Raw genomic sequence first — 27787 nt, 5'->3', positions numbered from 1 at the left:
TCTGGCAGCACAGGTGTCCATGCACGCGGCCTGGCCCCCCTGCTCCCTCTCACCTCTCCCTTCCCCCTGGGCTCCCTCCCCGGGGATGAGCCAAAGTACTATGAAAACACAGGCCCACCAGCAAGTGACACAACTCATCACAGCCTGAAGGCCTCAGCTCAGACACCCCCTTCTCTGTGACGCTGGCTCTGATGCCACCAGGAAGAAACTGGTGTCCTTCCGGCCACATGCCACTCCGCCTGGACCTCTCTCCTCAGTGTCACTGCAGTTATCTGCACATCTATGTCACCGCATCATTGGAAGCTGAACTCGGGGCACAAATGTATCTGTTCCTTCGGTGAGTCTCACACCTAACACAGTGAGAGGAATCAGAGTCCTGTCACCACACTAAATAAGCATTGCTGAGCAAATGAATGAATGAGTGAGTGAGTGAATGAATGACTGTCCCAACAAGGCCACGTACCTTTCCCGGAAACAGAAAAGAAACACCAGCAGGTCAGAAACACTCTTTCATTCCTATCATCTGGATTAACAGCCAAAAGACCACCACAGGTGAAGAGTGTAAAGAGAAAGTTATAAACCTCAGCCTCCACCCTTTAATTCAACTGTGGCCAGAAAAAAATAACTGAAGCCAGAGGCTGCAAGCCTGAATCAGCAGCTTAATGAGGACTTTTTTTTTTTTTTTTTTTCCCAGTACTTGGGCCTCTCACTGCTGTGGCCTCTCCCGTTGCGGAGCACAGGCTCCGGACGCGCAGGCTCAGCGGCCATGGCTGACGGGCCCAGCTGCTCTGCGGCATATGGGATCTTCCCGGACCGGGGCGCGAACCCGTGTCCCCTGCATCGGCAGGCGGACTCTCAACCACTGCGCCACCAGGGAAGCCCTTAATGAGGACTTTGAAAGGAAAGAGCCGGCAGAGCACACAGTGGTTCTGCATCTAGCACTCAAGGAGCCTTACACGCTGGAGGATGCGGCAGAGGTTACCAAGAGTTACGCACTTGTTACCATTAACTACCGAACTTTTCTGGACCTTACCATTGGAAAGTTGGATTTCTAAGACTGATTTTTAAGAAGAACCAAAGTCTCTCATCTAAGATGATAATGTTTCTTTCACTAGGCCCACGGACCGACGGCCCATATTCTAAAAGCCAGGACTGTTCCCGCAGAGAGTACATTTGATAAACAGGCATATGGAGCTGTAAACTACGTTTGTCAGGAGGCTGATGTCCCCCCTGGCTTAGATAATTACGATCCATTATGACAGGGCCACATAAGAGGTGCTCCCTGACACTGGTTAGCAATGCAGATGCTTGGGCCCACCCCCGAGATTATCTTGCTTCAAAAAGGATTTCAGGAAGATTAAAGCACTTTACGTCATTTGGAGCTGATCCTTTCTTAGTATCATAACCAAATGGTATACAATTTTGCCTGATAAAACCAGGTACAATGTAACTTATTAATGCCTTACACTACCTCATTTTGTTCTTAATTCATTTGTTTCTGTCAGCTTTTAATATTTTCTAGAAAAAATTTATAAGCATCCCTCATTAAATAATAATAACAATTTCTTTCTTTTCTTAAGAAGTTTAAAAACATGTTCAGGAATCCCCTGGTGGTCCAGTGGTTAGGACTCTGAGCGTTCACCACTGAGGACGTGGGTTCAACCCCTGGTTGGGGAACTAACATCCTGAAAGCCGTGCGGTGCAGCCAAAAAAAATAAAAATAAAAACTGATGTTCTACCAAGAAGGTCAATGGTACAGGCCCGGAGCTGGGTGGAATTGAAACACAACTAGATGAGAAAAAGGCAGTTAGTCGTCCACCTGGCTCTGTCCCCAGGCCTCTAACACCTCCCCCATCACAAACTCCACCCATCCATCCCCAGAGGAAACAGCTGTGCCTCCTGTCACCAGCTCCCTGTGCTGTCACCTGGTTAGCCTTCCCCTCTCTCCGCCAACCAGCACCCCCAGGCTGCACGGTGCCGTCACCGGGTTTCCTCTTGCCCTGTGAGACAGCCACTGCTAACTATCTTTATAAATAAATCATTCCCATCTGACATTTTCCAGGAGGAAAGTAACACACACACATATTCAGAAAACTGGAAATTATAAAGAAACAATTTACATCACATTCACATTCCCTGAAGATAACCATGGCTCAAATTTCGAGCCCTTTTGACCTATTTCTAGTCTTTATTCTATGCTGAGATTCAATTTTGTACTTTACCTACTTTTTTTATAGAGGTATAATTGACATAACATTACATCAGTTTCAGGTGTACAATGGAATGATTCGATATTTGTATATATTGCAGAACAATCTACTTTTTTTTTTTTTACACAATAGTGATCGCACAGTATATACAATCTGAACATTTCACAGAATCACCTAAGAATTTTTAGGTTGTAACGCTTCTGAGGAGACTCAGCTTTTCAGGCGTGCAGTGAGGGAGCACACAGCCAACAGCGGCCAGGCTCAGCCAGCCTAGTCATGTGACTCTGCCTTCGAGGATGCGAATGCCATAGGATCCAACCTACTACCTGCACGATGGGATCGCTTCTCGTGCTTTCACCATTCTATGCACCAATACGATATTATCCCTTGTATATAAAGCTTTTTCGATATTTTGAGTATAAGAATTACGTGTTAAATAATATGAACATTTATTTATGAAGCTCTAGATGTATACCATCAAATTAGTGCCACAATGACTATGCCAACATAAAGTCCCTCATCAACATGGGAGAGTGAGGATTTCACCACACCCCACGTGGCACTGAATACTCTTGGACAGCGATTCTAACACCATTACCCCCCAGTGACAACAGTAACTGGATGGGGGCTGCACCACGTGACACCGCCTGACATGCGTTTCCCCAAGATCAACGGCAGTGCACAACTCCGCAACATCCACGGCACCTGCAGACAACCCTACCTCTATTTGAGGATGAGGAAGACGAAGTCCAGCAAGGTTAATCCGTTCGCTCGAGGTCATACTTTTGTGTCAAGCCGTGGACTGAACCTCAATCTTGTGAGTATCCAACAGCCTTTCCACTATAGTGGCCAGGACAGCACACAGGTCACACCCTGTATATCTCCCTGGACCAACTGGCAGCGACAGCCTGGAACTCTATGTTGCAGCGGGATTACAGCCTCGTCCAGGCTCAGCTAGAGAGAGTGCTGTGAGCCATTAGAGCAGTCGACCACTGGCTGGGGTCAAAGGGGTGATGCTGACCTCGTGCCCTGGGTTGCTTCTCAACCACTTACACGGTGAAACCTATATACCCACAAAACCAAAACACGAAACTACGGCAATAATGCTACACAGAATAAGTTTAAATTATTTAATTCAATCATCACATACAGTTGGCTATGTAAATCCCAATGGAAGTTTTATTTTGTTTGTGTGGCATTAATTTTCTCAAATGCTGCTTGAAAAATCAAGAACGAAATGGTTATAAAACCAAGAACAGCCTTAGTAATTAACATGTATACATTTGTCAAAAATAGTTACCTGATTATCATATTTTAGAGACTGCGTCCCAACCAGAAACCGAATGGCATCTGTTTCTGCCGTTTGAGGTGTGAGAGCACGTGCCTGCAGGAGGGAAGGAAAATGCACACACATGTATGAAGGTGGGATCTAACAGATTAGAAAGGCAGTTGCCTCTTCTACTGCTGATGGAGTAGCAACTGGTACAGAGCGCCTGCAAGGCAATTTAGAACCATGCACGAAGAGCCCTCAACTCTTGTACACTTTGTGACACAATTCCACTTCCAAAGTATACCTGGAAACAACTGTAAGTGGGCATAAAAATTAAGCAATAAAGATATAAATTGTGTTCTTTAACAAAACCATTATTTATTTTCAACAGTAATTGATTGGTTGAACAAATTATTCTTCAATAACAGAGCAGAAAATGGCTCCCAGTGATGGCAGAACAGGTGGTTTAGGCCAAGTCTCCTGCAGAGCCAGCTGGAAAAACAAAACCAAAAAGCTTGAGTTTGTTTCAAGGCTGCAGAAAGCTGCCAGTCGGGAAATGCAAGCTCCAGGAAAGGAGAGAAGTTAGAGGAGGGCTGACCTCCTACCCACTTTCGCCTGGAGGCCCTCATCAATTTGGAACAGGGGGCTAAGCGGTGATGCTGAGGAGAGCGTCTTACGGGCTCCCAGAGCTGGGCGAGCGGAGTGCAGGATCCTCGGGGGAGGAGGGGCCAGCAGAGCGCGAGGCTTTGGGGTGGGATCCTCCCCAGCCCGGGTCACAGGCCAGGCGCAAGGGCGAACTAGAGTGAGATGAACCTGCTCAGCCTGGAGCTCCAAGTCACCTCAGCCCTTGAGTGGATCTCAGGTGACCTGAGCCCGCTGGCGCTCCTGTGCCCGCCCGCCGCCTGCCCCAGACACCTCGCCCAGCCAAGTCTGGAGCTCACTTTTCAAACAGTGGCGAAGACTTCTCTCCTCTCTTCTCAGACTCTGGGAAATCATACAAAAGCAGGAAGGAAAATGAAGAGCACAAACACAAACTCTGTCTTCAGTGAAATGTGGAAACATCTGTAATCCTAACACACCTGAGAACAAAGCCTCCGAGGCGGCCAAGGCCCCAGCTGAGAGAAGACGCCCAGAGGACGCTGGCCGCAACACCCCAGACACAGGCGGGGACAACACCAGGAACCGCCCGGAGGGGGTGGCAGAAACAGGTGCCCTGCACACGCCGGGGCAAGAACAAGAGCAGGGCTGGGGACGGACTGGCATCTCCTCGGGAGCAGCCTGGGGCTCCGTGGGACGGAGTGGGAAGCCGGACTCTGCCAGACGCCGTGGCCTCGGGGTAAATGCCAGCTAAAGGGTTTACTCAACAAAGCCCTGAGCTGCAAGCACTCCTGTCGGCCTGGGCGTGGGTCTGGCCCACCTCCACCTACAGAGCCTACAGCAAGCTGCTGCGCGCAAGGGCTCAGCCCTGGACATGATCTAGGGGCCAGCACGGGAGCCCTGCAAGGGCACCGCGAGGAGGGAGGGGGAGGGGGAGGGGGAGGGGAGGAGACAACGGGAAAAGGCGTCAGAAGATGCAAGCATTAGGCGGATGCTGCCACAGAAGAGCCAGAGCCCGTGATTATACACACGGACACTCACCTACAGAACTCAATGGAGCAATCACCTCTTCACAAGCGAGAAAAGACTAGAGAGGGAAGGCAAGACAACCCCAGACAACTGAACCTGAGTCGACACAGCTGGAGGAACTGAAAACCAGACCCAATGCTGGAAGGACGCAAAGACAGAAACCCCAACGAATAATGTATGCAATATCTGAAGACACAACAAATCTATAGAATGAAACTATAAGACGGCTTTGTGCTTCAATCTGGCACTGTTAAAATGCAGTGTCTTCGTGCATTGGGCTGGAAGCAGCAGATCCACTGGCTATTTGATCACAGTTACTGTACGTCCTTTAAAATAATCTTCCACCCTTTAAGAAAAAGGGTCCTAAAACTCACCCAAGATTTGATATATTACTTGTCTTTATAGTGTAAACAGATTTCCAGTCATCATCTTACAGAGCAAGTGTGAAAGGAACAGCACACCCAAGACCATCTAGGTTATGGTAATAGAAACACAAGAACTTGGGCACTTGGCTCAAAGGGATGCAGGACAAGGAAGGGGAAACTCTGGGAGGAGAAACCGGCACCGGGTGCACAGCTAGTAAGGACTGCACTAACCAGGCAATCCAGGACACGCACACAAAGATAAGGTAAGGTACTCGACTTAAAATTCAAATTTTTTCTGCGCAAAAATCCTGAAAAGCTGGCTAAACAAGTCATGGAACCCTACTTGAATCAGCAGTCAACAATGTAATTAGAAAAACGAGAAACCTGAGTATAGATTTGGCAAAAGATTGTAATTAACTATATTGGGAGTCTGAAGGAAGACAGGAGAGCATAGAAAAAGCCAAAAATCCTCACGTGCCATGCCATCCAGTCACCAGGTTATATCGAGAGATAAAAGCAAGAAGGTAAAGACTAGAAGAAACGCTTTTTAAAATGTTGAAAGTGGTTGTTCTCAAGAACTCAGATAAGATGGAAAGGGAGTGCTTAGGGCTGGCTGATTTTTAATCAGATTTTCAGCCACTGACTGCTTAAACAACTCGTAAGAATTACTTGTTTTAAAAATTTTAAATACACAAAAAGAAAAAGAGCTAAAATCATGAACACAAGTCAAAACGTTGCAGAAACACGGATGTGCTTGGCATTTTCTCATTTTAACGGCCCCTCTGTGCCGGTCTTCTGCCTCTTATTTGCACAGTGGTGCCTCATTTTACCCTCCAAGCCTCATTACCTTCAGTCAATGGTCAATAATCAGATTCCCATCGTCTATGTAAACTGTTCTCCACAGTGATTTAAACATCACTGACAACCAAACCTCCACTATAACTTTCGGTTCTTTTATGTTTACTGTAGTAATGGTTCTTCAAATTCAAGAAAGCCATGGCCCACAGAGCTGTGTAAACAAGTGCAAAAATCAGCTACTTCTTTTAACATAAAAAAGAAAAAAATAGAGTGCCTGCTTCCAGGAACGCCAATGCTGGAGGAAAGGTACACAAGCAAATACACCGAAGTGAGTGGTGAGACTTAGGCCACAAGGAACGCCCGGGGCTGAGGGGAGGCGGCGGGGGCTCCCAAGCCGGGGGGTCGCGGGCAGAACCGCTGCGCCCCCCGTGTGTCACGCAGGCCCCCGGCCCGTCCTGGATGACCAGGGCGTCTGGCCCCCGAATCCCCAGTGACCTCGGCTGCACCGACGTCGCTGGGCTCTCCTGTCACCCACCTGGAACTCCAGGCCGTAGATCACGGGCGCGTCGTCCTCCATGCTGCGGCGGCTCACTCGCCTAAGGCCGGTCCCCGGAGCGGGTGCGCCCCACCTCAGCGTCCATTCATTCCCTCCAGCCCCGGCGGCGCCAAACCGGAACGCTTTCTGGCCCACCCCGGCTCCCGTAGGGCTCACTTCCGGTGTTTTCCTGATGAGTCATCAATGCGCTCCTCGCCGGCGGCCAATGGCGGCAGCGCCGGGCTTGTGCGCATGCCCACTTGGCTCCCATCCGGGCTCTCAGCTCCCAGGCCCCGGATAGTGGGACTGCGAGGGGACGACCGGCCTGGGGACTCCCGCAGGGAGGCGGGGGCGGAGCGAAGCCGGCCCGGCCCGGCTCGCAGTTACGGCCGCCCGGCGGTCTGCAGCTCGGGCCCCTCCCTGCCCCATCGCCCCAGAGGGAATGGCTTCCCTGAGGCTGTGACGCTGTCGTTGGACGGCTGGGTGCCGGGACGCATGCTTTGTAGGCACTGTCGTTAAGTTCTTCGCTCCAGCCTTACGGCTAAGGCATCATTCTTACATTTTACAGATAGGCCGCTGCAAATTTCAGTGACAGTTGAGGGCACAGAGGGGTTAAGTTGGGGGGCTAGGGTATGTGTCTGGCCTGTCAGACTTAGGTAGGCCGGGACCAGGATCCTTAAAGTCAGGGACCGGGCTAGTTCATATCTGCAGGCGCCAGGCGGTGTGTGTGGCGTGGCCAAGGGATCGCACTGCCAGGGCTGGGGTGATGCCTGGCATCGAACCACTGGCATTGTTTGGCAGCATTTGCCTCTGTAGGGAGCCTGGTGGGAAGATCCTGGGGTCATTGGATCTCCAAGGACTGTCATGCTGGAGAGGTTGCCCCGCTCAGGCAGTACTCCCAAAGTGCCTGCCTTGACATTAGGCAATGCCTTTGGCAGACAGGAACGACATTGCATGGAGCCCCAAAATCCCCATAGCTGAACCTCCTTCACTAACCTGGGTCCCATAGGTTTCCAGGACCATGCACCTCTCCTCCATCTGTGTGACCATTTAACTTTTCCCTCTTCCCTTAATCTTTGTTTCAAATAATGAGGTCTGGAGTAGGTATATGAAAAGATGTTTGATATCACTGATCATCAGGGAAATGCAAATGAACCACAACGAGCTATCACCTCACACCTGTTAGAATGGTTGTCACCAAAAAGTTAAAAGTTAAGTGTTGGCAGGATTGGAGAAAAGGGAACCTTTGTACACTGCTGATGAGAATGTAAAAGGATACATCGACTATGGTAAACAGTATGGAGACTCCTCAAAAAATTAAAAATAGAGCTACCATATGATCTCACAATCCCACTTTCGAGATCCGAAGAAAATGAAATCCCTATCTTGAAGAGATATCTGCACTCCATGTTCACTGCAGGATTATTTGCAGTAGCTGAGACATGGAAACAACCTAAATGTGTGTGAGTTTGTGTGTGTGTGTGTGTATGCACACACTCAGCAAGGGCTCACTGCCTTATGCCCATAGAAGACAATACTATGGTACCAGCTTTTGAGAAAAGAATGATCTTTATTGTGAGGTTGACCAGTAAGGAAATGGGAGACAGGTCTCAAATCAGTCTCCCCAGTCCAAGGTTCAGGGTGAAATTTAAGGGGTTAGGGAAATTTCAAACTTGAAAGCTGATTGGTTAGCCTCAAATCAGTCCATATAAACTACCGGTGCTGCTGGAAGCCAGATTTTCCTTATTGAAAGATTTCTTGCCTCATAAAGGGCTCCAGTGACATTTCTAGTTGAGTTCTGTAGACTGAAGATTCTTTGGGGGTCATCCTGGAGACACGTGCAGTGCTGTCTGTAAAATAACTCAAGGTTTGATTAATCAATTTAAGGAGAATAAGCAGTTTAAGCTGGTCAATGTTTTTTAACATGCTTTTTCATATATATAATGAAATATTATTCAACCTTAAAATGAAGGAGGTCCTGTCGTTTGTGACAACATGAATGAACCTAGAGGACATTGTGCTAAATGAAATAAGCCAGATACAGAAAGACAAATACAGTATGATTCCACATACATGTGGAATCTAAAAGAGAAAGTTGAAATCTTTGTAACAGAGAGTAGAATGGCGGTTACCAGAGGCTGAGGGGTGGGAGAAAAGGGAGATATTGATCAAAAAGTACAAACTTTCAATTATAAGATGAATAAGTTCTGGAGAGATAGTTAATAATAATGTATCCTATACTTGATAGCTAGTGGGAACATGCTATAAGGCACAGGAAGCTCAGCCCGGTGCTCTGTGATGACTTAGATGGGTGGGATGGTGGGAGGTCCAAGAGGGAGGGGATATATGTATACATACAGCTGACTCACTTCGTTGTACAGCAGAAACTAACAACATTGTAAAGCAATTATACTCCAATTTAAAAATATATACTATAATTGAAATTTGTGGAGAGTAGATTTCAAGTGTTTTCACCACAAACACAGAAAATGGGAAATAAGTGAGGTGATGAATAAGTTCATTAGTTCCATTGTGGTCATCATCTCACAATGTACAGATATATCAAAACATCACATTGTACACCTTAAATATATACGATTTTTATTTGTCAAAAATAAAATTTTTTTTACATCTTTATTGGAGTATAATTGCTTTACAATGGTGCGTTAGTTTCTGCTTTATAACAAAGGGAATCAGTTATACATATACATATGTTCCCATATCTCTTCCCTCTTGCATCTCCCTCCCTCCCACCCTCCCTATCCCACCCCTCTAGGTGGTCACAAAGCACCGAACTGATCTCCCTGTGCTATGCGGCTGCTTCCCACTAGCTATCTATTTTATGTTTGGTAGTGTATATATGTCCATGCCACTCTCTCACTTTGTCACAGCTTACCCTTCCCCCTCACCATATCCTCAAGTCCATTCTCTAGTAGGTCTGTGTCTTTATTCCTGTCTTATCCCTAGGTTCATGACATTTTTTTTCTTAGATTCCATATATATGTTTTAGCATACGGTATTTGTCTTTCTCTTTCTGAGTTCACTCTGTATGACAGACTCTAGGTCCATCCACCTCACTACAAATAACTCAATTTCGTTTCTTTTTATGTGCCACATCTTCTTTATCCATTCATCCGATGATGGACACTTAGGTTAGATATCAAAACATCATGTTGTACCCCTTAAATATATACGATTTTTATTTGTCAAAAATAAAATATTTTAAATCATTGAAAAATAAGAATAAAGAATTGGCGGGGTCTGGTTTGGCTTAGTTGTGCTCCAGCGCCTAGCGCTGTGCCTGGTACTTAAGCTGGATAGGAATCCTTGGATGAACGAAGAGATCTGGGTGGTTACACCAGAAATCAAGGAAGCAGAGGCACACACGTGGGCATCCTATTCACCGGCACCGTTTGCCTAAGATTAAGTTGCGGCGCTAAGGAATGCAGGATCTTCATACTGTTGGATTAAATCCACCCAGCTATTATTCGTATTATTATTACCATTTTTATCGTTAATGTGGTTACACAGTAGTACAGATGCATGGCAGGAAAAGTTGAAAATACATATAGGCACAAAGACAAATCCCTGAAAATAAATGTTTCTAGGGTGCTTTGGCCAGGAAAATAAAGAGCTTAACCATCTCCCTTCCAGCTGTCCCTCTGCCACAGGTTTGTTTGTCGCCTCTGAGGGTCACAACGATTTCCCTCCCCAGTCCCAGGGGAGGGTTGAACTCCCCCCGCGCATTCCCCGCCCCCGATCCCCACCTTGGGGCCCACGCCCCGCCCACCAATGCGTGAACCGGAAACGCGCCGGGCGCTTGGCTCCTGCACTGGGCATGCGCGGGAGCAGGCGCGCGCAGGCGCAGAAGCCGCAGGAGGCGCCGATTCCAGTCACTCCTTCCCGGCTTCCTCTACCCTTCTCCTTGCACCCTGGGTTACGGCTGTAGGTGACCCTTTCTCCAACCCCAGGGGGCCGGTGGCAGGTGAGGACAGGGCCCGGGCTGTAGGGAGGAGGTCGTGTTGTCCCTAACCGCAGCCCCGCCGGCCCTCAGACACAGTCCGCCGGGGGTCTTCTCTCCGGGTCTCCTCCCCGGGGTGTCCTCCCCGAGGTTCTTCTCCCCGGGTCTCTCCTCTCCGGGCGTGTCTCCTCCCCAGGGTTCTCTTCCCGGGAGTTCTTTTCCCCGGGGTTTCCTCCCCGGAGGGTCTCTCCTCTCCGAGGGTGTTTCCTCCCCGGGGTCTCGTCTCTGTCCCTCCTCCCGCCAAGCCCAGGCTGGTCCTGCCGGGTCCGCAGCGCGGGCCTTCCCTTCCGGGGGCGGCCGTTGGCTGCACACCCCCGGAGCAGCCCCCAATGCTTGGCACCGAAAGCTGGGGAGGGGTCTGCGGCCCAGGTCCCAGCCGTGGCCCTCAGTGACTTCTTAGTCCTGGTTTACTCTCCGGCAGGTGGACGTTCACAGTGACTCGCCCGGCAAGACTCAGTATTGTGCGGGCAAAATGCGGTGGTTTGTGTAAAAGCATGTAAGTCTTGTAAATGTTGGCTGATTCCTTCCAGGACAGCATCCAGGACAGAGCTGACTGACAAGAGTGCATATACTGGGAAGATTTGAAAACACTTTTATTGTAAAAGAGCATAAGGCTCAAAGGTGTGCTTTAAAATATGCCTGTTTTCCTCACCCTCATCCACAAAAGAGTTTGACCCCAATGAAACATTTCCTTGGACCTGCCGTATCTCTTTATAGCTACTGGAAAACACTATATTTAAATACTTCTTGTTTCTTTTCGTCAATTCAGAAGGTTGTACTGGGTGGCATACAGCGAGTTAGGGCCCCTGTGTGATGGGCTGGGAGAAGGGATTGAGGACTTCAAATAGGATAAAATTCACCAGTCCGCACATCCTGTGATTTCAGACAGGATCTTCACCGTTCCAAGACTGTGTTACCACGCTGCTTCATCATTAAACTTGTAATTACTATGTTTATGTGCAGCTCATCACAGTTTAAAAAGTTCCTGTGCATCCGTTGCTATTTAATCTTCATTATCCCAGTTTACAGATGAGGAAGCCGAGGCTAAAGGACTAAATCATTTTCAAAGGTCACCTTATTTATCAGTGAAGCTAAGACTCAAGCAGTTACTCAGAGCGCTTTGTGCCTCCGCCTGCGGCTCTCGGTCACGACCTGTCTAGGAGCCTTACAAGGAGAGCAGAGGCAGAAAAACTGTTGGAATCCTGTCAGCATCAAGTATTGGTACTGTGGCTTTGGGCAAATCCCTTGACTTTCTCTGCTGTATGATGGGGCTAATACTTTGTGAGTTGATCCTAAGGATTAACTGTGATAACTCATGTAAAATGCTTGATCTGTGGTGGGTGTTCTTTACGTGGGGCTTTTATAAATATGTGCTAATTAGATTCCTACCTCATGGCATAGTTCTTTCATGGAAATACGGTTTACATTATTGCAATCTGGTAAAAGATTTGTAATTGCAGAGTCTTATGTCCAGAAAGGGAGCCTGAACAGCAGTAGTTTTCATTATTCTTAGTGAATTTAAATCACTTAAAGTTAGTACTTTAAAAATATTTTAAGGCATTAATTACGCTCATTGTGCAAAGAACTCAACTGGACAAAGAGAAAATCCGATTTCTTTGCTAGCATTTTGGTGCTGACATAGGCTTAAAACCATGTCTATGATTTCATAAAATTCATTAAATCAGTAGTAAGAGAAGCAAAGATTTATATCACATGCAAATCAAGAACAGATTCATATGCTTTTCCATTTTTAGATTATGAAATGTAAAGACTGCATGTAACATACATGGAAAACACAAAGTTCAAGTGCAGACCCGACGCCGTCTTCTGTCACTAGTGCTGCCAGCGGCTTAGACTCTCATGGGTCCCTCCCCCATCAAACCTCCCCTTGCTGTCACTTCCAAGCTCCTCCCCAACCGAATTGGGTGTTATTATCACCTTGTTTTTGTGTTCGTATTCCTAAAATAGTATATTGTTTCATTTTCATGTTTTGAACTTTATATGGAAAATCATACTGTTTATTTTTCTACCGGTTCTGGGTGCAGAATCAGATGTGTGAGATTCAAACATTGTTGCATTCACTGCAGGATGGCTCATTCGTTTTCACTGCTGTTTAGTATTCCATTTTTGAAAATAGTGCTGTTTATTTATTATGGTGCCTATGGGCAGTGGTTCTTTCCAGATTTTTTATTTTGGGGGCTTTGAAAAGGGGGCGGCATTTTGTTTCTATTTTCTGTTTGTGACGTTCATGGTCATAACTTTTGGTGCCCATGTGCAGGAGTTCCTCCGTGATACATAAGTAGTGGGACCATTTTTGTCTCAACCAGGACTCTTGAGAGTGAAAAGAGGTGCTTAATTTTACTGCAACCATGAGTGTAAAGTGGAATCATTCTAGAAAAATCAAGTTGTATGGCTGTTGAAGTCACAGGACACATGCTTGTGAAATGTGTATCCCTTTCACCTTGTTCAAATCTTTGTGCAAAATATTTTTCTGTTGGATCGTCTGTAATCCTATTGATTTGTAGGAATTTTTAATATCATCTTGATATTATGAAGTCTGACAATATCAAGTGTAGGTGAATGTGTTGAACAAGAAGACTATTTACACTACTAAGACTATTTACGCTACTAAGTGTGTAAATTGGTACAACCACTTAGTAAAGCAATTTGGCGTTATCTGATAAAGAGGTGTATTCTCCATGAATGACCCACCGCACACGCTTAACTTTTAATAATGTCATGAAGGAGTTTTCACACGTACAGCAGGAGACATGTACAAGAATATTCATAACAGCACTGTCTGTAGATTCACAAACCTAACACCTCAAATATCCATCAACAGAAGAATAGATATTAGGCTGTGGAACCGTCACGCAGTAGAGCATCGTCAGCAAAGATGAGTGAATCACAGCTTCACGCCACTTACAGGGTTGGGTCTCAGGTTAAAAGTGGGGAGGGGAAACTAAGGAAAAAACTGAGAAATCTAACACGTCTGAGGAAACAAACGTGGAAAATTAAGGAAAAACAAGGGTGTGACAAACCTCAGAATATTAGCCCAGAAAAGGAGGGGAAGTAGGTGTTATAAACATTGTATCCACTCCAGTTTAATAAAAGTTGTTTATAGAAAAGGGGCCTTCAGAAGAGTCAGGGAAAGGAGCAAGAACCTTCTAAGGTATTCCAGTGAAAGGAGTCAGAAAGCCGAGACGGAGCTCTCACCGCTGTCCCGTTCCATAGACAGCCCTCTTTCCTGGGGCCAGAGCGGCGTGTGTGTCACAGTTACTTAGTTTCCTCTCTGTCATCTCCTTGAGAGCCAGTAATGTAGCCTTAATGTAGCTGGTGTCTGAGACACAGTGGCGCTCGGCGAGCAATGATCCCTGACTTGCAGGGCGTCTCACCCCAGTCCTTTGGCGATGTTTCTGATAAATGTGTAGTTTCCATTCAGAAATTAAGGTAAACAATTTAATTTTTACTCTGGGCTGGGTGACATCTGTGTAAACAGTGTCACTAGGAAACAGGTGACATTGATTTTCTAAATTAGATTGGATTATAAACAAGGTTACTGAAGAGAATCAAAACATAGTTACAGACTTAAGCATTGACTTGAAAGAGCGTTCCTCTTAGCTTTCTTCCTTTCAGAAGATGATTTCTTTAAAAACAAGAATTTTAGGTGAGTTGCTAAACACAGAATTGCTTGTCAGAGTTTTATTCCTTGCCAAGCTGTTCTTCAGAAAGGTTGCATTCCCCTTGCCAATAAGTAAGTTTCCCTAAAATTCCCCAGAACTGTCACTTCTAAAAATCTTTGCCTATTTCACAGGTCACATTTTTTAAAATCATAGTTTCAATCTGGGTTTCTTTAATTATTGCTTAAGCAGTTGTTTCTTGCTGTAATGATCCAGTCCGCATAATGAATGGGTCTCGATAGTGATGAGTCTTCTCTTATTGCGTTGCCTGGTGAGAAGCAGCTCAAGGTCATCTGTGCACAGTCTTTCCTAGGTCCCCCCATTTTAGTCTGTCTTTCTCTGTATCTTGTAATACACACCAATTAACCTGGCAGTGACTTCTGCTTACTTTAAGAGTAGACTTTTCTCCACTTTTCCCTGCATATAAAGAAAGTATCTGTGTGATTTTGCCAGTTTTGATATTCTTCACCTTCTCCTGTAATTGTATGTATTGGACCTTATATCATACAGTTTTTCACAGGTGTCCGTTAACGTAGTAACGGGGCATCTGGCATTATCATCTGCACTGTTTTTATTCCGAGAAGGGCCCGGTTAACCAGCAGTAGTTCCTGGCATCTCCCGGGTCCCGGGCACTGTGTGGGCGCGGGGTGCTTGAGTCCTCAGGGGCTTAGTCAGGGGCCCTGCTTCCATTCCTGGTCAGATGAGTCCCATCACTTCTCTGGTTCTTAGTGTCCTCATCTGTATTTTGGGGCAGCCGATGCCTGTCTCGTCTGGCTGTTGCAAAGGTTAAACAAAGTCATTGCCGTTCCGTGGTCTTCATGCTTAGTCTTCGTGTCCTGCCTGGGGAGGATCAGGGAAGAGCCTTACACGTTAGGGTTCGTCCACTCTGATGTTCCTGAGGCAGCCTCCCATTGGAGCTGTGAAACATTACAAGTAAAGGGGCTTTCGTTCCTTTTCATTGTATTTTTGACTTATTTATAGCTAATAATTATTAAGTGAATATGTAGTAAATGGGGAATTAATAACTGACTATGCTGGTCAAGAAACTTCTCCAAAATGTTTAACTTTGAACCTACTTTAAAGTAATCTTGCTTTTGGATCTCAGGGTGGTCCAGGCTATAAAAGGGAAAGAGAGCTAATTTGGAATACTGTGATGAAAGTGTTGACAGAGAAAAAAGTAATCTTATCTAGAGACCAGCTGAGTATAGTTACTTTTTTTTGTTTTTTTCTCTTTTGATACAATTTTTAAAGGTTACAGTCCATTTACAGTTATTACAAAATATTGGGTATATTCCTCGTATCATGCAATACATCCTTGTAGCCTGTCTCATAGCCAGTGGTTTGTACCTCTCACTCCCCCACCTCTGTATTGCCTCTCCCGCTCCCTGCTGGTAGCCACTAGTTTGTTCTCTGTACCTATGAGTCTGCTTCTTTTTTTGTTATATTCACTTGTTTGTTGTATTTTTTAGATTCAACAAATAAGTGACATCATACAGTATTTGCCATTCTCTGACTTATTCCACTTGGCATAATGCCCTCCAAGTCCATCCATGTTGTTTCAAATAGAAAATTTTTGTTCTTTTTTATGGCTGAGTAGTATTCCATTGTGTGTACACGTGTGTGTGTGTGTGTGTGTATGTATATACACACATACATACATACCACATCGTCTTTATCCATTCATCTGTTGAAGGACACTTAGGCTGCTTCCATATCTTAGCAATTGTAAATAATGCTGCTATGAACATTGGGGTACGTGTATCTTTTTGAATTAGTGTTTTTTCTTTTTTTGAATATATACCCAGGAGTGGAATTGCTGGCTCATATGGTAGTTCTATTTTTAATTTTTTGTGAAACCTCCATACTGTTCTCCACAGTGGCTGCACCAACTTACATTCCCACCAACAGTGCAGGAGGGTTCCCTTTTCTCCACACCCTTGCCAACATTTTTTGTGTTCTTTTTGATGATAGCCATTCTGACAGGTGTAAGGTGGTATCTCACTGTGGTTCCGATTTACATTGATGATTAGCGATGTTGAGCATCTTTTCATGTGCCTGTTGGCCATCTGCATTTCATCTTTGGAAAAATGTCTGTTTGGTTCTTCTGCCCATTTTTCAATTGGGTTGTTTGATTTTTTGATGTTGAGTTGTATGAACTGTTTATATATGTTGGATATTAATCCCTTATCAGTCATATCATTTGCAAATATTTTCTCCCATTCAGTTGGTTGTCTTTTCCTTTTGTCAAGGTTTCCTTTGCTGTGCAAAAACTTTTAAGTTTAGTTATTTGTTTATTTTTGCTTTTTTTTCCTTTGCCTTACAAGACAGATCCAAAATATTGCTGCGGTTTATGTCAAATAGTGTTCTGCCTGTGTGTTTCTCTAGGAGTTTTATAGTATCCAGTCTTACATTTAGGTCTTTAATCTACTTTGAGTTTATTTTTGTATATGTTGTTACTATAGGCTGAAGTAGTCTTGTCTTGGGAAGGCTTGAGGGGAGAGGCGGAACTTCAGCTGCGTCTTAAAGAATGAGTAGGGTTTAAAAGGCTGAGACCTCACACCCGTTAGGATGACTACTGTCAAAAAGACAGAAAATTAGCTAGTGCTAGTGAGGATGTGGAGAAATGGGAACCGTTGTGCACTCTTGGTGGGGATGTAAAATGGTGTAACTAATGGAAGATAGTTTGGGTAGTTCTTCACAAGATTAAAAATAGAACTGCCACATGAATGATCCAGGAATCCCACTTCTGGGTTTTTACCCGAAAGAGTGGAAAGCAGGGTCTCGAAGAGATATTTGTACACCCATGTTCACAGCAGCAGTATTCATACTAGTCAAAAGATGGAAGTAATCTAAGTGTTCATCAACAGATAAATGGATAAACATGGTATGTACGTACAATGGGATATTAACTCGGCCTTAAAAATAAGGAAATTCTGGGACTTCCCTGGTGGTCCAGTGGTAAAGAATCCACCTTACAATGCAGGGGACGTAGGTTTGGTCCCTGGTCAGGGAACTGAGATCCCACATGCTGTGGGGCAACTAAGCCTGCGCGCCGCAACTACTGAGCTCACGCACCTCAACTAGAGCCCGCGTGCCACAACTACAGAGCCCACGGTCCCTGGAGCCTGCACGCCACAACTAGAGAGAGAAAACCCACACGCCACAACTAGAGAGAAGCCCGCGCGCCGCAGTGAAGAGCCTGCACACCGCAACTAAGACCTGACACAGCAGAAAATAAATAAAAAATAATAATAAATCGTTTTTTAAAAATAAGGAAATTCCGACATATGCAACAACATGGGTAAACCTTGAGAACATTGTGTTCAGTGAAATAAGCCAAACACAAAAGGACAAATACCATATTTAGGGTCCCTCCCAGTGTAGTCAGATTCATAGAGACATACAAGAGAATGGTGGTTGCTAGGGGCTGGGGGAGCGGGAGATGAGGAGTTAGTGTTTATTGTATTATTTATTTCAGTTTTGCAGGATGAGAAGAGTTCTGGAGATGGGTGGTGGTGATGGTCGCACAACAAACTGAATGTACTCAATGCCACTGAACTATACACTTAGCAGTGATTGTGGTGGTAGATTTTATATGATGTGTCTTTTACCACAAAAATAAATAAATGGCTGGAGAAATGGAGGCTATTGAATTTTAAACCATTTGAATATATAGCTGATAAACTGATAAACATTTTTAGCTGACTTTTATTTTTTAAAGCAGTTTTAGATTCCCTGCAAAATTGAGAGGAAGGTGCAAAGCCTTCTCATCTCCCTGCTGCCCCAACACAGGCAGAGCCTCCCGCATTATCCACATCCCCGCCAGATGGTGCGCTGGTTACAACTGATGGGCCTGTGTTGACACATCATAATCACCCAAAGTCCACAGTCTACGTTCTCTCTCTTGGTGTGGTACATTCTATGCATTTGAACAAATGTATATAATGATGTGTATCCACCATTACAAGGACACGAACTCACCATTTTTATAAATTCAAAAACAATTTCAGTAAGATAAAATCATCGTAATAGTAACTGAGATATAAGCTGATGAGTTGATGTGTGTTTGTTTCAGGTGACCATGGAGAGTGCTAGAGGTGCCGAGCAGCAGGCGCCCGAGCAGAGTGGCCCAGCCGAGGGGCCAGCCCAGAGCATGGCTCCGCAAGGGCCCCAGGAAGACCAGCGGCAGCTCCTCTATCATGAGGAAACTATTGATCTCGGTGGAGACGAGTTTGGGTCAGAAGACTCGAATAACTTAGTGGACAAGCTCGACGAGCCCATGATGGAGAGCGTCCTCATCTCTGATTCCCCGAACAACAGCGAGGATGGCACGGGGGACCTGGGTTGTTTGCAGGATGTCGTGGAGACTGCAGAAGGCGGCGCAGATCACAGACGGGAAAGTGTCGTAGATGAAGAAGCGCTGGACGCTCTGAGTGATGATGGTGAAAGTGAGGGAGAGGACACACCTAAAGACGTCTCAGACATGACCCCCGACAGCAGAGCATCGTTGAAAGAAGACCCAGAGCAAGAGGAGGTGAAAGACCTGCCCACCTTTGAGCACGAGGGTGCAGAGGACTTGGGCCCAGGGGACGTGAGGGCGCCCGCAGCGGGGCCGGCATCAGGACTGTCCCCCCGGCAGCCGTCCCCCAAAGACGAGCCGGTGCCCATGTGCACCATCTTCAGCCAGCCGCCGCCCGCCGGCTCCCAGCCCCAGGTCCTGCGCGATGGCTTCGAGTCCCAGATGGTGAAATCGCCCAGTTTCAGCGGCGTGAGCGAAGCGGCCGCCAGGACCCCTCCTCAGGTGGTCCAGCCGAGCCCTAGCCTGAGCAAATTTTTTGGCGATACAACCAGCACTAACTCCTTGGCCTCGGACTTCTTTGATTCCTTCACAACCTCCACCTTCATCTCCGTCAGTAATCCCAACGCCAGCCCTTCAATTCCTGAAAGCTTGTCTTCACTCGCCGCTACCCCAGTGGGGGAAGACTCCCTGGGTTCTGCTGACCCTTCTTACTCCCCAGGGACGGAAAGATCAGAGTCAGGTGTTTCCACAGCTTCTCTGGAAATTCCTCAGTCTCCAAAACCGTTTTCACAGATCCAGGCTGTGTTTGCCGGGAGCGAGGACCCCTTTGCCACCGCCCTGAGCATGAGCGAGATGGACCGGAGAAACGACGCCTGGATTCCCGGGGAGGCGACCAGGAGCGTGCTGATTTCACTCACCACCCAGCAGTGCAGCACGGTGTTCGTGGGCAAGGAGGACCTCACCATGCCGGGCCTCAAGTTCGACAACATCCAGGTGAGAGCACAGGGGCTTTAGAGCGAACGTGGGCTGCTGGATGCTTCTCAGCAGAACTGGTGATTCTGTGTCCGCAGCTCATTGCTTTTCATCTGTTTGTGTTTCATGTATATCCATGTGTAAAAAACCTTTCAAGGATTGAAAAACCCTTATTTTTCAGCAGTTCCAAAGATTCTGATTGCGGGAATCTTTATGATGTCACTAGGTAATTTGGAACCCTGCTGATTTCTCTGATATAATGTGGTTTAGGTACGAATCAGAGTCTTAGAAATAAGTACTAACAAGGTATTTGCATAACAGTTCTCTGAAGTAGTTCTGAACTTTGCGTGATCAGTTTATTTATGACATTTGAGCTCTAGTAAATGATAAATCCCCGTTCCTCTTTTTAGATATGGAAAACTATATCTGCAGTACATATAATGTGCTTGATGTAGAAAGAGTTCTTATAGATTTGGTAAAAAAAAAAAATACGAATGGCCCCTCAAAATAATAAATCATAAAAATATATAAATATTACATACAGTAAATAGCAATATTAAAAAGTTCAATCTTACCAGTAATCAAAGGTGATAAAGTTATTTTCATTTTCTGTTGTCTAAGTTATTTATAATTATTCCATGTTTGTTAGAATGTGAGAAAATAGCCTGCTTAAGCAGCCCTGGTGGGACTGATAATTTGGTACAAACTTTCTTAAGTAAAGTTGTAAAACGCGCGTCCAAACGCGCATATCCTTTGACCCAGAAATCCCACCCTTAGGAATTATTTGTAAGGAAATAATCTCACTGATGTACAAATACCCAGCTTTGGGGCTGCCCATCAGAGTGAGGTTTATAATTGCAAAGAACCTGAAACCATCTGAAAGTCCATTATCAAAAGGCTGGTTGAATACATTTGACACATCTTGTTTTTTCAGTGGAATGTTTACGTAGGTATTAAAAATGATGTTATATTGAAATAAATATTTTTATCGTGAAAAAAAGAAAAAATAAAAATGATGTTATAGCAAAATACTTAATGAGGTTCGTATTTTATAAGATGGCATGTAGCTTGCCTTACGTGATAATGTTTTTGTAGGTATGTGTGTACGTCCACGTGAGGTTAGCTCAGTTGCATGTCAGGTGTAGTTTGTCCCGCCCGGGTTGCAGGTGGGATCATCAGTGTCTGTGCCACATGAGGTCTTGCGTGGGTCTCTCCTCTGGGAACTGAAGGAGGACCGTGCGGTCCTCAGCAGGCCCTCCCGGGGGAAGGAGTCCCCCTTCCCACACACTTGGCAGGGTCAGAAAGCCCGGTGCAGGCAGCGGAGCCCTGAGCCCCGTGAGGCCGAATCCCGTAAGAAGTAGAGTGGCTGCTGGAGAAGTGAGGCCAGTTGGCTGTTTTTCTCAGTAACTGAAGTGAAAGCCTGCAGGTTCCAGATATTTTGCACTTCCGTCTCTACAGCGTATTTGCTCACTAAGCGCATCTTCCTTGTGGGCTTGCTGCCCACCAGGCACTGTCCTCAGCCCCCTTCTCCACCCTCTCAAGCAGAATGTACTGAACATGAATTTACCTTCACAGGGTCTTTTCAGTGAATCACAGTTATGGACTTTGATTTCAGGGATATTTGATGTTCAGGATTTGATGACTTAACCCAGTGGTTCCGCACAGGGTGCTGAGGCCCAGGGCTCCTAGGGTGCATTTAGAACCATGTAGAGGTATTTCACTGTGGTCGCCTAAAGGGCTGGGCTGAGCACATGAGCTTTCATGGACAGGGCCGGGGCTGCTGAATGCCCCGGGGTGGCTGGGTCGTCTCCTGCAGTGAAGCATGTTGGTCGTTCTTGAGTTGGGAACACAAAGTGCTGATGTTCGTTCCTAGTTTAACCCAGATTGAATCAGGCATGGAGGCCCTTTCTACCAGTGAAAAGCACGGGTTCTGTGATAGCTCCTCTGCAGCTTTGAAGCTTCCAGGTGGCTACTGTGAAATAAGCAGGGCATTGGGTGATCAGCCAGGGTCGGGGCGCCCACTGCATGGGCAGGACCCACACTAGCGGCCAGCCAGGAGACAGTGTGTTTCCTTTCTGCTTCCTTTAAATCTGAAGGCAGTGTCTTCCGTACCTCTTGCAATTCACAGTGATTGTCTTGGAAACCTCATGGTAAACTGAAATATGAATTAAGAATAGTTCCTAAAATGTCTTTGACTTTCCCACAGAACAAATGTGCTGGTTGTTTCTTCACCTGTGTCTCTTCAGTTGTATACTATCCTTCAAAGAACTTTTCATTCCCAGGATAGAAAAGAAAAACTGTGTGGTTTACCTTGGAAATGCTGTGTTTATTTGCCAGAGGCCTTAAGATCGGGGTAGAACACATCTATTAACTCACTGTGCACACCAGGCTTGTAAGAGGTCAGCCAAGCATTTGTTGGATTTACCTGTTCACAAGTTTCTCCCTGTGCCACTGTAACTGTTGCAGCATTGTTCTAAGTCAGCTTTCTAAAACACCTCGAAATTTTTCCAAATTGCTCACCTGTTGGTGCCTAATTAAAAATTCCTTCCTATAGGATAAAATTTTGGGGGAAAATTGTTAAATTGTTTCCTTATGAAGTGACTTCTATAGCAGTCTGAGTTAAGTTAGAGGCCATGAAGGTGAGCGTGTAACACTTCATCCAACCATATAGCATCAAAAGAGGAATGTCGGCATTTTTAACTAATTAGAGTCTTAGATGGCCTGTGTTCTTAAAGAGATAAATGGAAAGTTTGTGGGGAAATGATCGTTCAGAAATTTTCAGAACCAGTGAAGAATGGAAGTTGGAGAATATTTGTATGAAGCTTGTTCAGTAAGGAGGGGGGGGGAGTAAAGGAGGGGGAGGGGGAGAGACAGAAGAGATAAGTAAACTGGAAGCAGCAGAACGTCAGTGGTAAAGGTAGTAAGATCGTGAAGGGAAGATAGTAGGGTGGGGACTCAGAATGCTGTGGCCTTGCTGGTGGATCTGGAAACCCAACGTCCAGACTTGAGACTGGGCCTTTCCACCACCCTGTCTGATTCTGCCCCCTGATTCTTTCCTTCCCCCCTCACCCTTCCTGCAATTTGGATTTGACGGGAATCCCATCAGGGAAGCCCACAGTTTGTGAAAATCCCTTTCCTGGACCATGCTAAGTCCCTGTGTTGGAAACCTACGGATGGCTGAAGACGTACCTGTTCCTGCAGGTCTGCTAGCTATGAATTCTCTCCCCTTTAAGTCTGAAGAAATTTCATCTTCACTATCAAAGCTCTTTTTACTGGAAATGCAGTGTGTTTACAACACGTAGACTTGGAGGTTGACTCAGCTTTATTCCTTTCAGCACTTTGAAGGTGTCCTTCCATATCTGCCAGTTGGTATCGTTGCTGATTGAAGTCTGTAGTAATTTTTATCTTTGCTCTTCTGTACCTAGTGTATATGTTTTCCTCTGGTTGGTTTTAAGATTTTATCACTGGTTTTCAGCAGTTTGATTCTGATGTGCCTTCCCATGGTTTTCTTTTATGTTTATCTTGCTTAGGTTTCATTCACCCTGTTGGATTTGTGGCTTTATTATTTTCATCAATTTTGGAACATTTTTGGTCATTACTTCTTCAGTTAGCTCTTCTGTTTTTCACTCTCTCCTCTGCTTCTGGGAACTCCAGTTTCACATATTACTTGATATTACTAATGAAGTCATTAAAGATCTGTTTCTGTTTTTGTTTTCAATCATTTTTCTCTTTGTACTTTGGGATTCTGTCATTCTGTCGTTCAGTTTGTTCATCTTTCCTTCTGCACTTTGTAGTTTGCAGCTGATGCTAGTCAGTAAATTTTTTGTATTTTTTGTCTCTATAATTTCCCTTTAGTTCCTTTCTATATATTTTTCTCTCCTCATTCTGTTCAAGTTTTACTTTAGATCTTTGAGCACATTTATAATAGCTGTTGCGCAGTTCTATTCTGAAAATTCCATCAGTGCTGTAATTTCTGAGTCTATTTGTATTTACTTTTTCTTTTGGTCATGAGTCACGTGTGCCTGTGTTTTCACATGTCTAGTGATTTTTTATCAGAGGGTGGATATTGTGGATTTCCTAATGTTGAGTGTCTATATTTGTCATCTTCCTTCAAAAAGACTTGTATTTTGTTCTAGCCAGCAGATTCCTTTGATCCTTTTCAGGTTTATTTTTTAGCTTCTCAGGGTGAGTTTAGAGTAGCTTGCATACTTGGGTGACCTTTCTGACGCCTGTACCGAGTGCCTGTGTGTCCGAGAGCGCTCTGCAGTGGTCGCCTGGACTGGACATCTCAGCCCCAAGTGAGCTCACAGCCCTGTCCCGGCTCCCTGTCCACCCTTCACACGCACCGTTTACCACTCAGCGGTACCCTCGCGGGCCCATGCGGCTTTCCAGCCCTGCTCTTTGTAGGGTTCCGTCCTGTCTGGTGCTCTGACTGCCAGGTCCGGCCAGCTGCCCTCCAGCTCCCAGCCAGTCCCCGATCGGCGAGTTCCCTGTGCTCGGTGTGACCCCCGCACCACTGCGTCCACAGCTGCCTTTGGGTTCAAGAGCTCACCTCTTCGTCTCCCTCGTCTCAGATCACATCCTTCTCTGTGTCGAAAGACACTTGTTATGTCTGTGTTTTTCATGTTCTAGCTGTTTACATTAGGACGATAAGCCCAGGCTGGGTCACTCTGTGATGGACAGAAGCAGAAGTTGCCGCCACTGAGTTTGTTCGCCACATTCACAGGTGGGCCTGGCTCCCCTTTCTTAGGTTCCTGATGTGAAGGATGCTGACCTATGTTGAACGTGTGTGTGAGATAGGGAAGGTCTGGAGTGGCCGGTGCAAGCCGTTTTGCAGCCGTCCTAAAGCTGATGTATCAGTGAACAGCTTCCCTTAAATACCGATCTGTTTAGGGCCCCCTACGAAAGGGGTTTAGATCTGTTTTTGTCTTTACAGCTTAATTAAGATACAATTCACATACCATATAATTCACACATCTAATTTACAATTCAGTGGTTTTTAGATTTTTGACAGAGTTGTGCGGCCATCACCACATCAATTTGTGGAACGTTTTCATCACCCCAGCGGGAAGCCCCAGACCTCCTTGCTTTCAGTCCCCACCCCTTCACCCCACCCCAGCGCCAGGCAACCACTGACCCGCTTTCCATTTCTCTGGATTCTCCTCTCTGGACACTTGATACAGATGAATCACACGACACGTGGTCTGTCATGACTGGCTTCTCTCACGGAAACATGTTCAAGAGTCATCCGAATTGTAGCATGTGTCAGTGCACCACTCCTTTCTGTTGTCACATACGGTTGACCTTGAACGACACGGTTTGAACTGTGCGGGTCCACTGACTGCTGGGTTACATAGTAAACCTGCGGTTAACACTTTGAGGAACATCCCAGCTGTCTTCCAAAGCGGCTGCACCGTCTTACATTCCACCAGCGGCGTATGCGGGTTCCGATGTCTCCACAACCTTGAGTTTGGAGTTTGTTTTGTTTCTGTTTGTTGGGATGTCGTCTTTTTGGGCAGTTTCACTCCCCCGGGACTAAGAGGACAGAGCCCTCCCGGGAGGAGCAGCCGTGTTTCTCGTTGGTGCCCAGGCAGAGCGCCGGGCGAGGCTGGGCCACTGTCCTTTCAGCACCACTGCCTGTGACCCGTGTGTCGTCAGGCTTCCTGACAGTAAAGCCCGAGGCCCGTGCTCTGGGAGTCAGCTGCTCTGGGTTTTGCTTTGACTTCATCCATTAAAACTTAGAAGGCACTGCTGAAGCCGTTCCCACGCTGCAGCGGGGGAGGCCCTCTGCAAGCTGAGATCCAGCATCTGACTCGTTCACGCTCAGTCTCCCCACGCTCCCCTGCCCTGGGTGCCCTCCCCTGAAGGTTTGCTGATTGGAAGGGGTCCCTGGGGTTCTAGGTGGATCCCACCCCGCATAGCTCACAAGACATCCTGCGGAGGAAGCTTGCTCCCCTCGCTCCAGTGAGCATGGAGGGTCTGCGGCAAAGGCGCTGTGACCCCCGTGTCAGAACTGCCTTCAGCTGAGTGACACGGCGAGAGCCAGTCCATGTTAGGGCGTTTTGTCGCGTCTTTGGGCTTTCAGAGGTGAGATGATTGTCAGTTCGTGTCTCAGGAACTTCCCTGCTAACTCAGGTGTTAACTAACAGAATTTTAAAGGGCAGGAGATTTTCGCAGTGTGGTCCTATTAACTGAGATGGTTGCAATGATGGAGAAGTTAGATGGGTCTTCCCTCGGCGGCATGAAGATGTGATTTTGCCCTTTCCTGGTTCGCAGTTCCTCTGGCTCAGATAAAGCTCCTTGTCTGAGAGGAGTTACATTTGTGCAAAGCTTTATGGAGCCATATGGCTGAGTTCTTTTTATTCCGCCCTTTAATTATCCCTCCTAGATCAGTTAGCCACTTCTGTGGTTCTGGCATCTGAAGTATTTCACCTTACCCTCTGAAAGCAAAAACATCATAGAACTGCAGCTTCTAGATCTCTGCCCCTGTGTGAGACGTGCGGCTTGGTCTCTGAGCACCTGGGCCTCCGTCCTGGCTCCTCCCAGGTTCCTCCTGGGTCACTTGGCCGTGGATGATCCCTTTTCCCCTGGCCTCGCCCATCTGTCCGCCCGTACGGTCACTCAGCCCAGGTGCAGGCGGGTCTAACCCGAGGCTTGGGCTGAGGGAGCCCCTGTGTGGAGGCTGGGGGGGGCCTTTCCGGAGCAGCCCGCTCCCCGAGCGGAGGGCCCGGCAGAGGGAGGGACCCCTGCTCTCCTTGGGCTCGGGAGAGACGCAGCCCTGGGCGGAAGGCAGTGCCCTGGGCCACCACTAACTACTCTAGCCAGGCCCTAGGGGCTCCCGGGGGCCCAGGCCGGCCGGCAGCTTGGCGGGATGCGGGCAGAGGGCGCTCGGGCCTGCCCGCCCCAGCCTGGGTCCCACCGTGCACGCCGCTTCTCCCAGGGGCGGTGTCGCTCACGCCCCCCGTGCCCCGCGCCTCCGGCCCCCCGCCTGGCTTGCTGTGCCCCTTACATAAGCCTGGTACAGGCACTGGTGCTTCACTGCTTCCTCTCCAAAAGAAAGAGCCATTCTAAACTGCACATTTTATTAAAGATCGTGATACCTTAGCGTCCGGCTGATTGAAGTTTGACTCCGCTATAACCACATTTTGACCTCCAGACACCAACGGAGAAAAAGGAAATTTGGGTTATAGCTGTGGGTTCTGGTTAGCTGAGTTTAATTAACATTTTATTGTCCTGACATGTTTTTCTTACATTCTTTCAAGGGAGATGCAGTTAAAGACTTAATGCTTCGCTTCCTGGGTGAAAAAGCTGCAGCAAAGAGACAGGTCTTAAACGCCAACTCGGTAGAACAGTCTTTTGTTGGATTGAAACAGCTCATTGTAAGTAACAATGTATTGATTTTCTGTGTGTGTGTGTTTTTTTTTTTGATAAGTCCTGCTTCCCTTCATAATATTTAACCTCCAGTTAATTACTTTGAGTATTTTATCCTAAGCCCTTGCACGTAAATAGAATTTTGTTGGATTAGATAACCAGTCCTGTGCAGCAAGGAGCATCATGTTAACGTACTTTTTATTTTTTAAGTCCAATTTTTAAAAAGCATGATTTCAAATGATCAAATTACTTGAAGCAGTATATACTTTGATTAAATATGCTTCATCAGAAATAACTAGAGTGAAATAATTTTATGTTGATTTTCTTAAAATACTGTTTTCTCCACTTGGCATAGAAGGTTTATTATTAAATGAGTGGATTCCCCAGAAATGCGCACAAAAGCCTTTCTTTATTCATTAACAGGAGTAAGTGCAAACACCAGACAGAGACGCTGTTCTGAAACAGGAAACTCTGACTGCAGGCATTTTAAGCTGGGCGGGGCAGATGCTTCTGGTGGCCTGTGAGCCACTGGAAACTGTCTGCCCCACAGCATCTTTTATGATGTTACAAAAGCTTGTGTCCTCAAAAAGGTCAGTAAGAAACACTTGCTTAAAGAAAAGAGAGAGAGAGAGACCTAAA

The 27787-nt window shown here is 46.3% G+C and overlaps 2 protein-coding genes across 3 annotated transcripts in view; one reads left to right on the top strand and one right to left on the bottom strand.

The window, feature by feature from the left end:
- The window catches only part of EIPR1 (EARP complex and GARP complex interacting protein 1), an 89840-nt gene extending 82891 nt beyond the window's left edge, over positions 1–6949 (bottom strand). For both annotated transcript variants that reach the window (XM_060169546.1, XM_060169547.1), the window contains exons 1-2: positions 6805–6949; positions 3511–3594 (exon numbers count right to left, since the gene is read on the bottom strand). In XM_060169546.1, the coding sequence (XP_060025529.1) occupies positions 3511–3594; positions 6805–6846 (126 nt within the window). In that variant the 5' untranslated portion in view covers positions 6847–6949. The remainder of the gene's footprint in view (positions 1–3510; positions 3595–6804) is intronic.
- A 3760-nt stretch (positions 6950–10709) lies between these two features.
- The window catches only part of TRAPPC12 (trafficking protein particle complex subunit 12), a 65170-nt gene continuing 48092 nt past the window's right edge, over positions 10710–27787 (top strand). Inside the window, exons 1-4 of the mRNA XM_060169443.1 lie at positions 10710–10789; positions 11247–11321; positions 18581–19798; positions 27040–27156. Of these exons, the coding sequence (XP_060025426.1) occupies positions 18587–19798; positions 27040–27156 (1329 nt within the window). The 5' untranslated portion in view covers positions 10710–10789; positions 11247–11321; positions 18581–18586. The remainder of the gene's footprint in view (positions 10790–11246; positions 11322–18580; positions 19799–27039; positions 27157–27787) is intronic.

Source organism: Lagenorhynchus albirostris, chromosome 13 (genome assembly GCF_949774975.1).
Source record: "Lagenorhynchus albirostris chromosome 13, mLagAlb1.1, whole genome shotgun sequence".
NCBI lineage: Eukaryota > Metazoa > Chordata > Mammalia > Artiodactyla > Delphinidae > Lagenorhynchus > Lagenorhynchus albirostris.
This window is presented reverse-complemented; position numbering and strand designations above follow the sequence as displayed.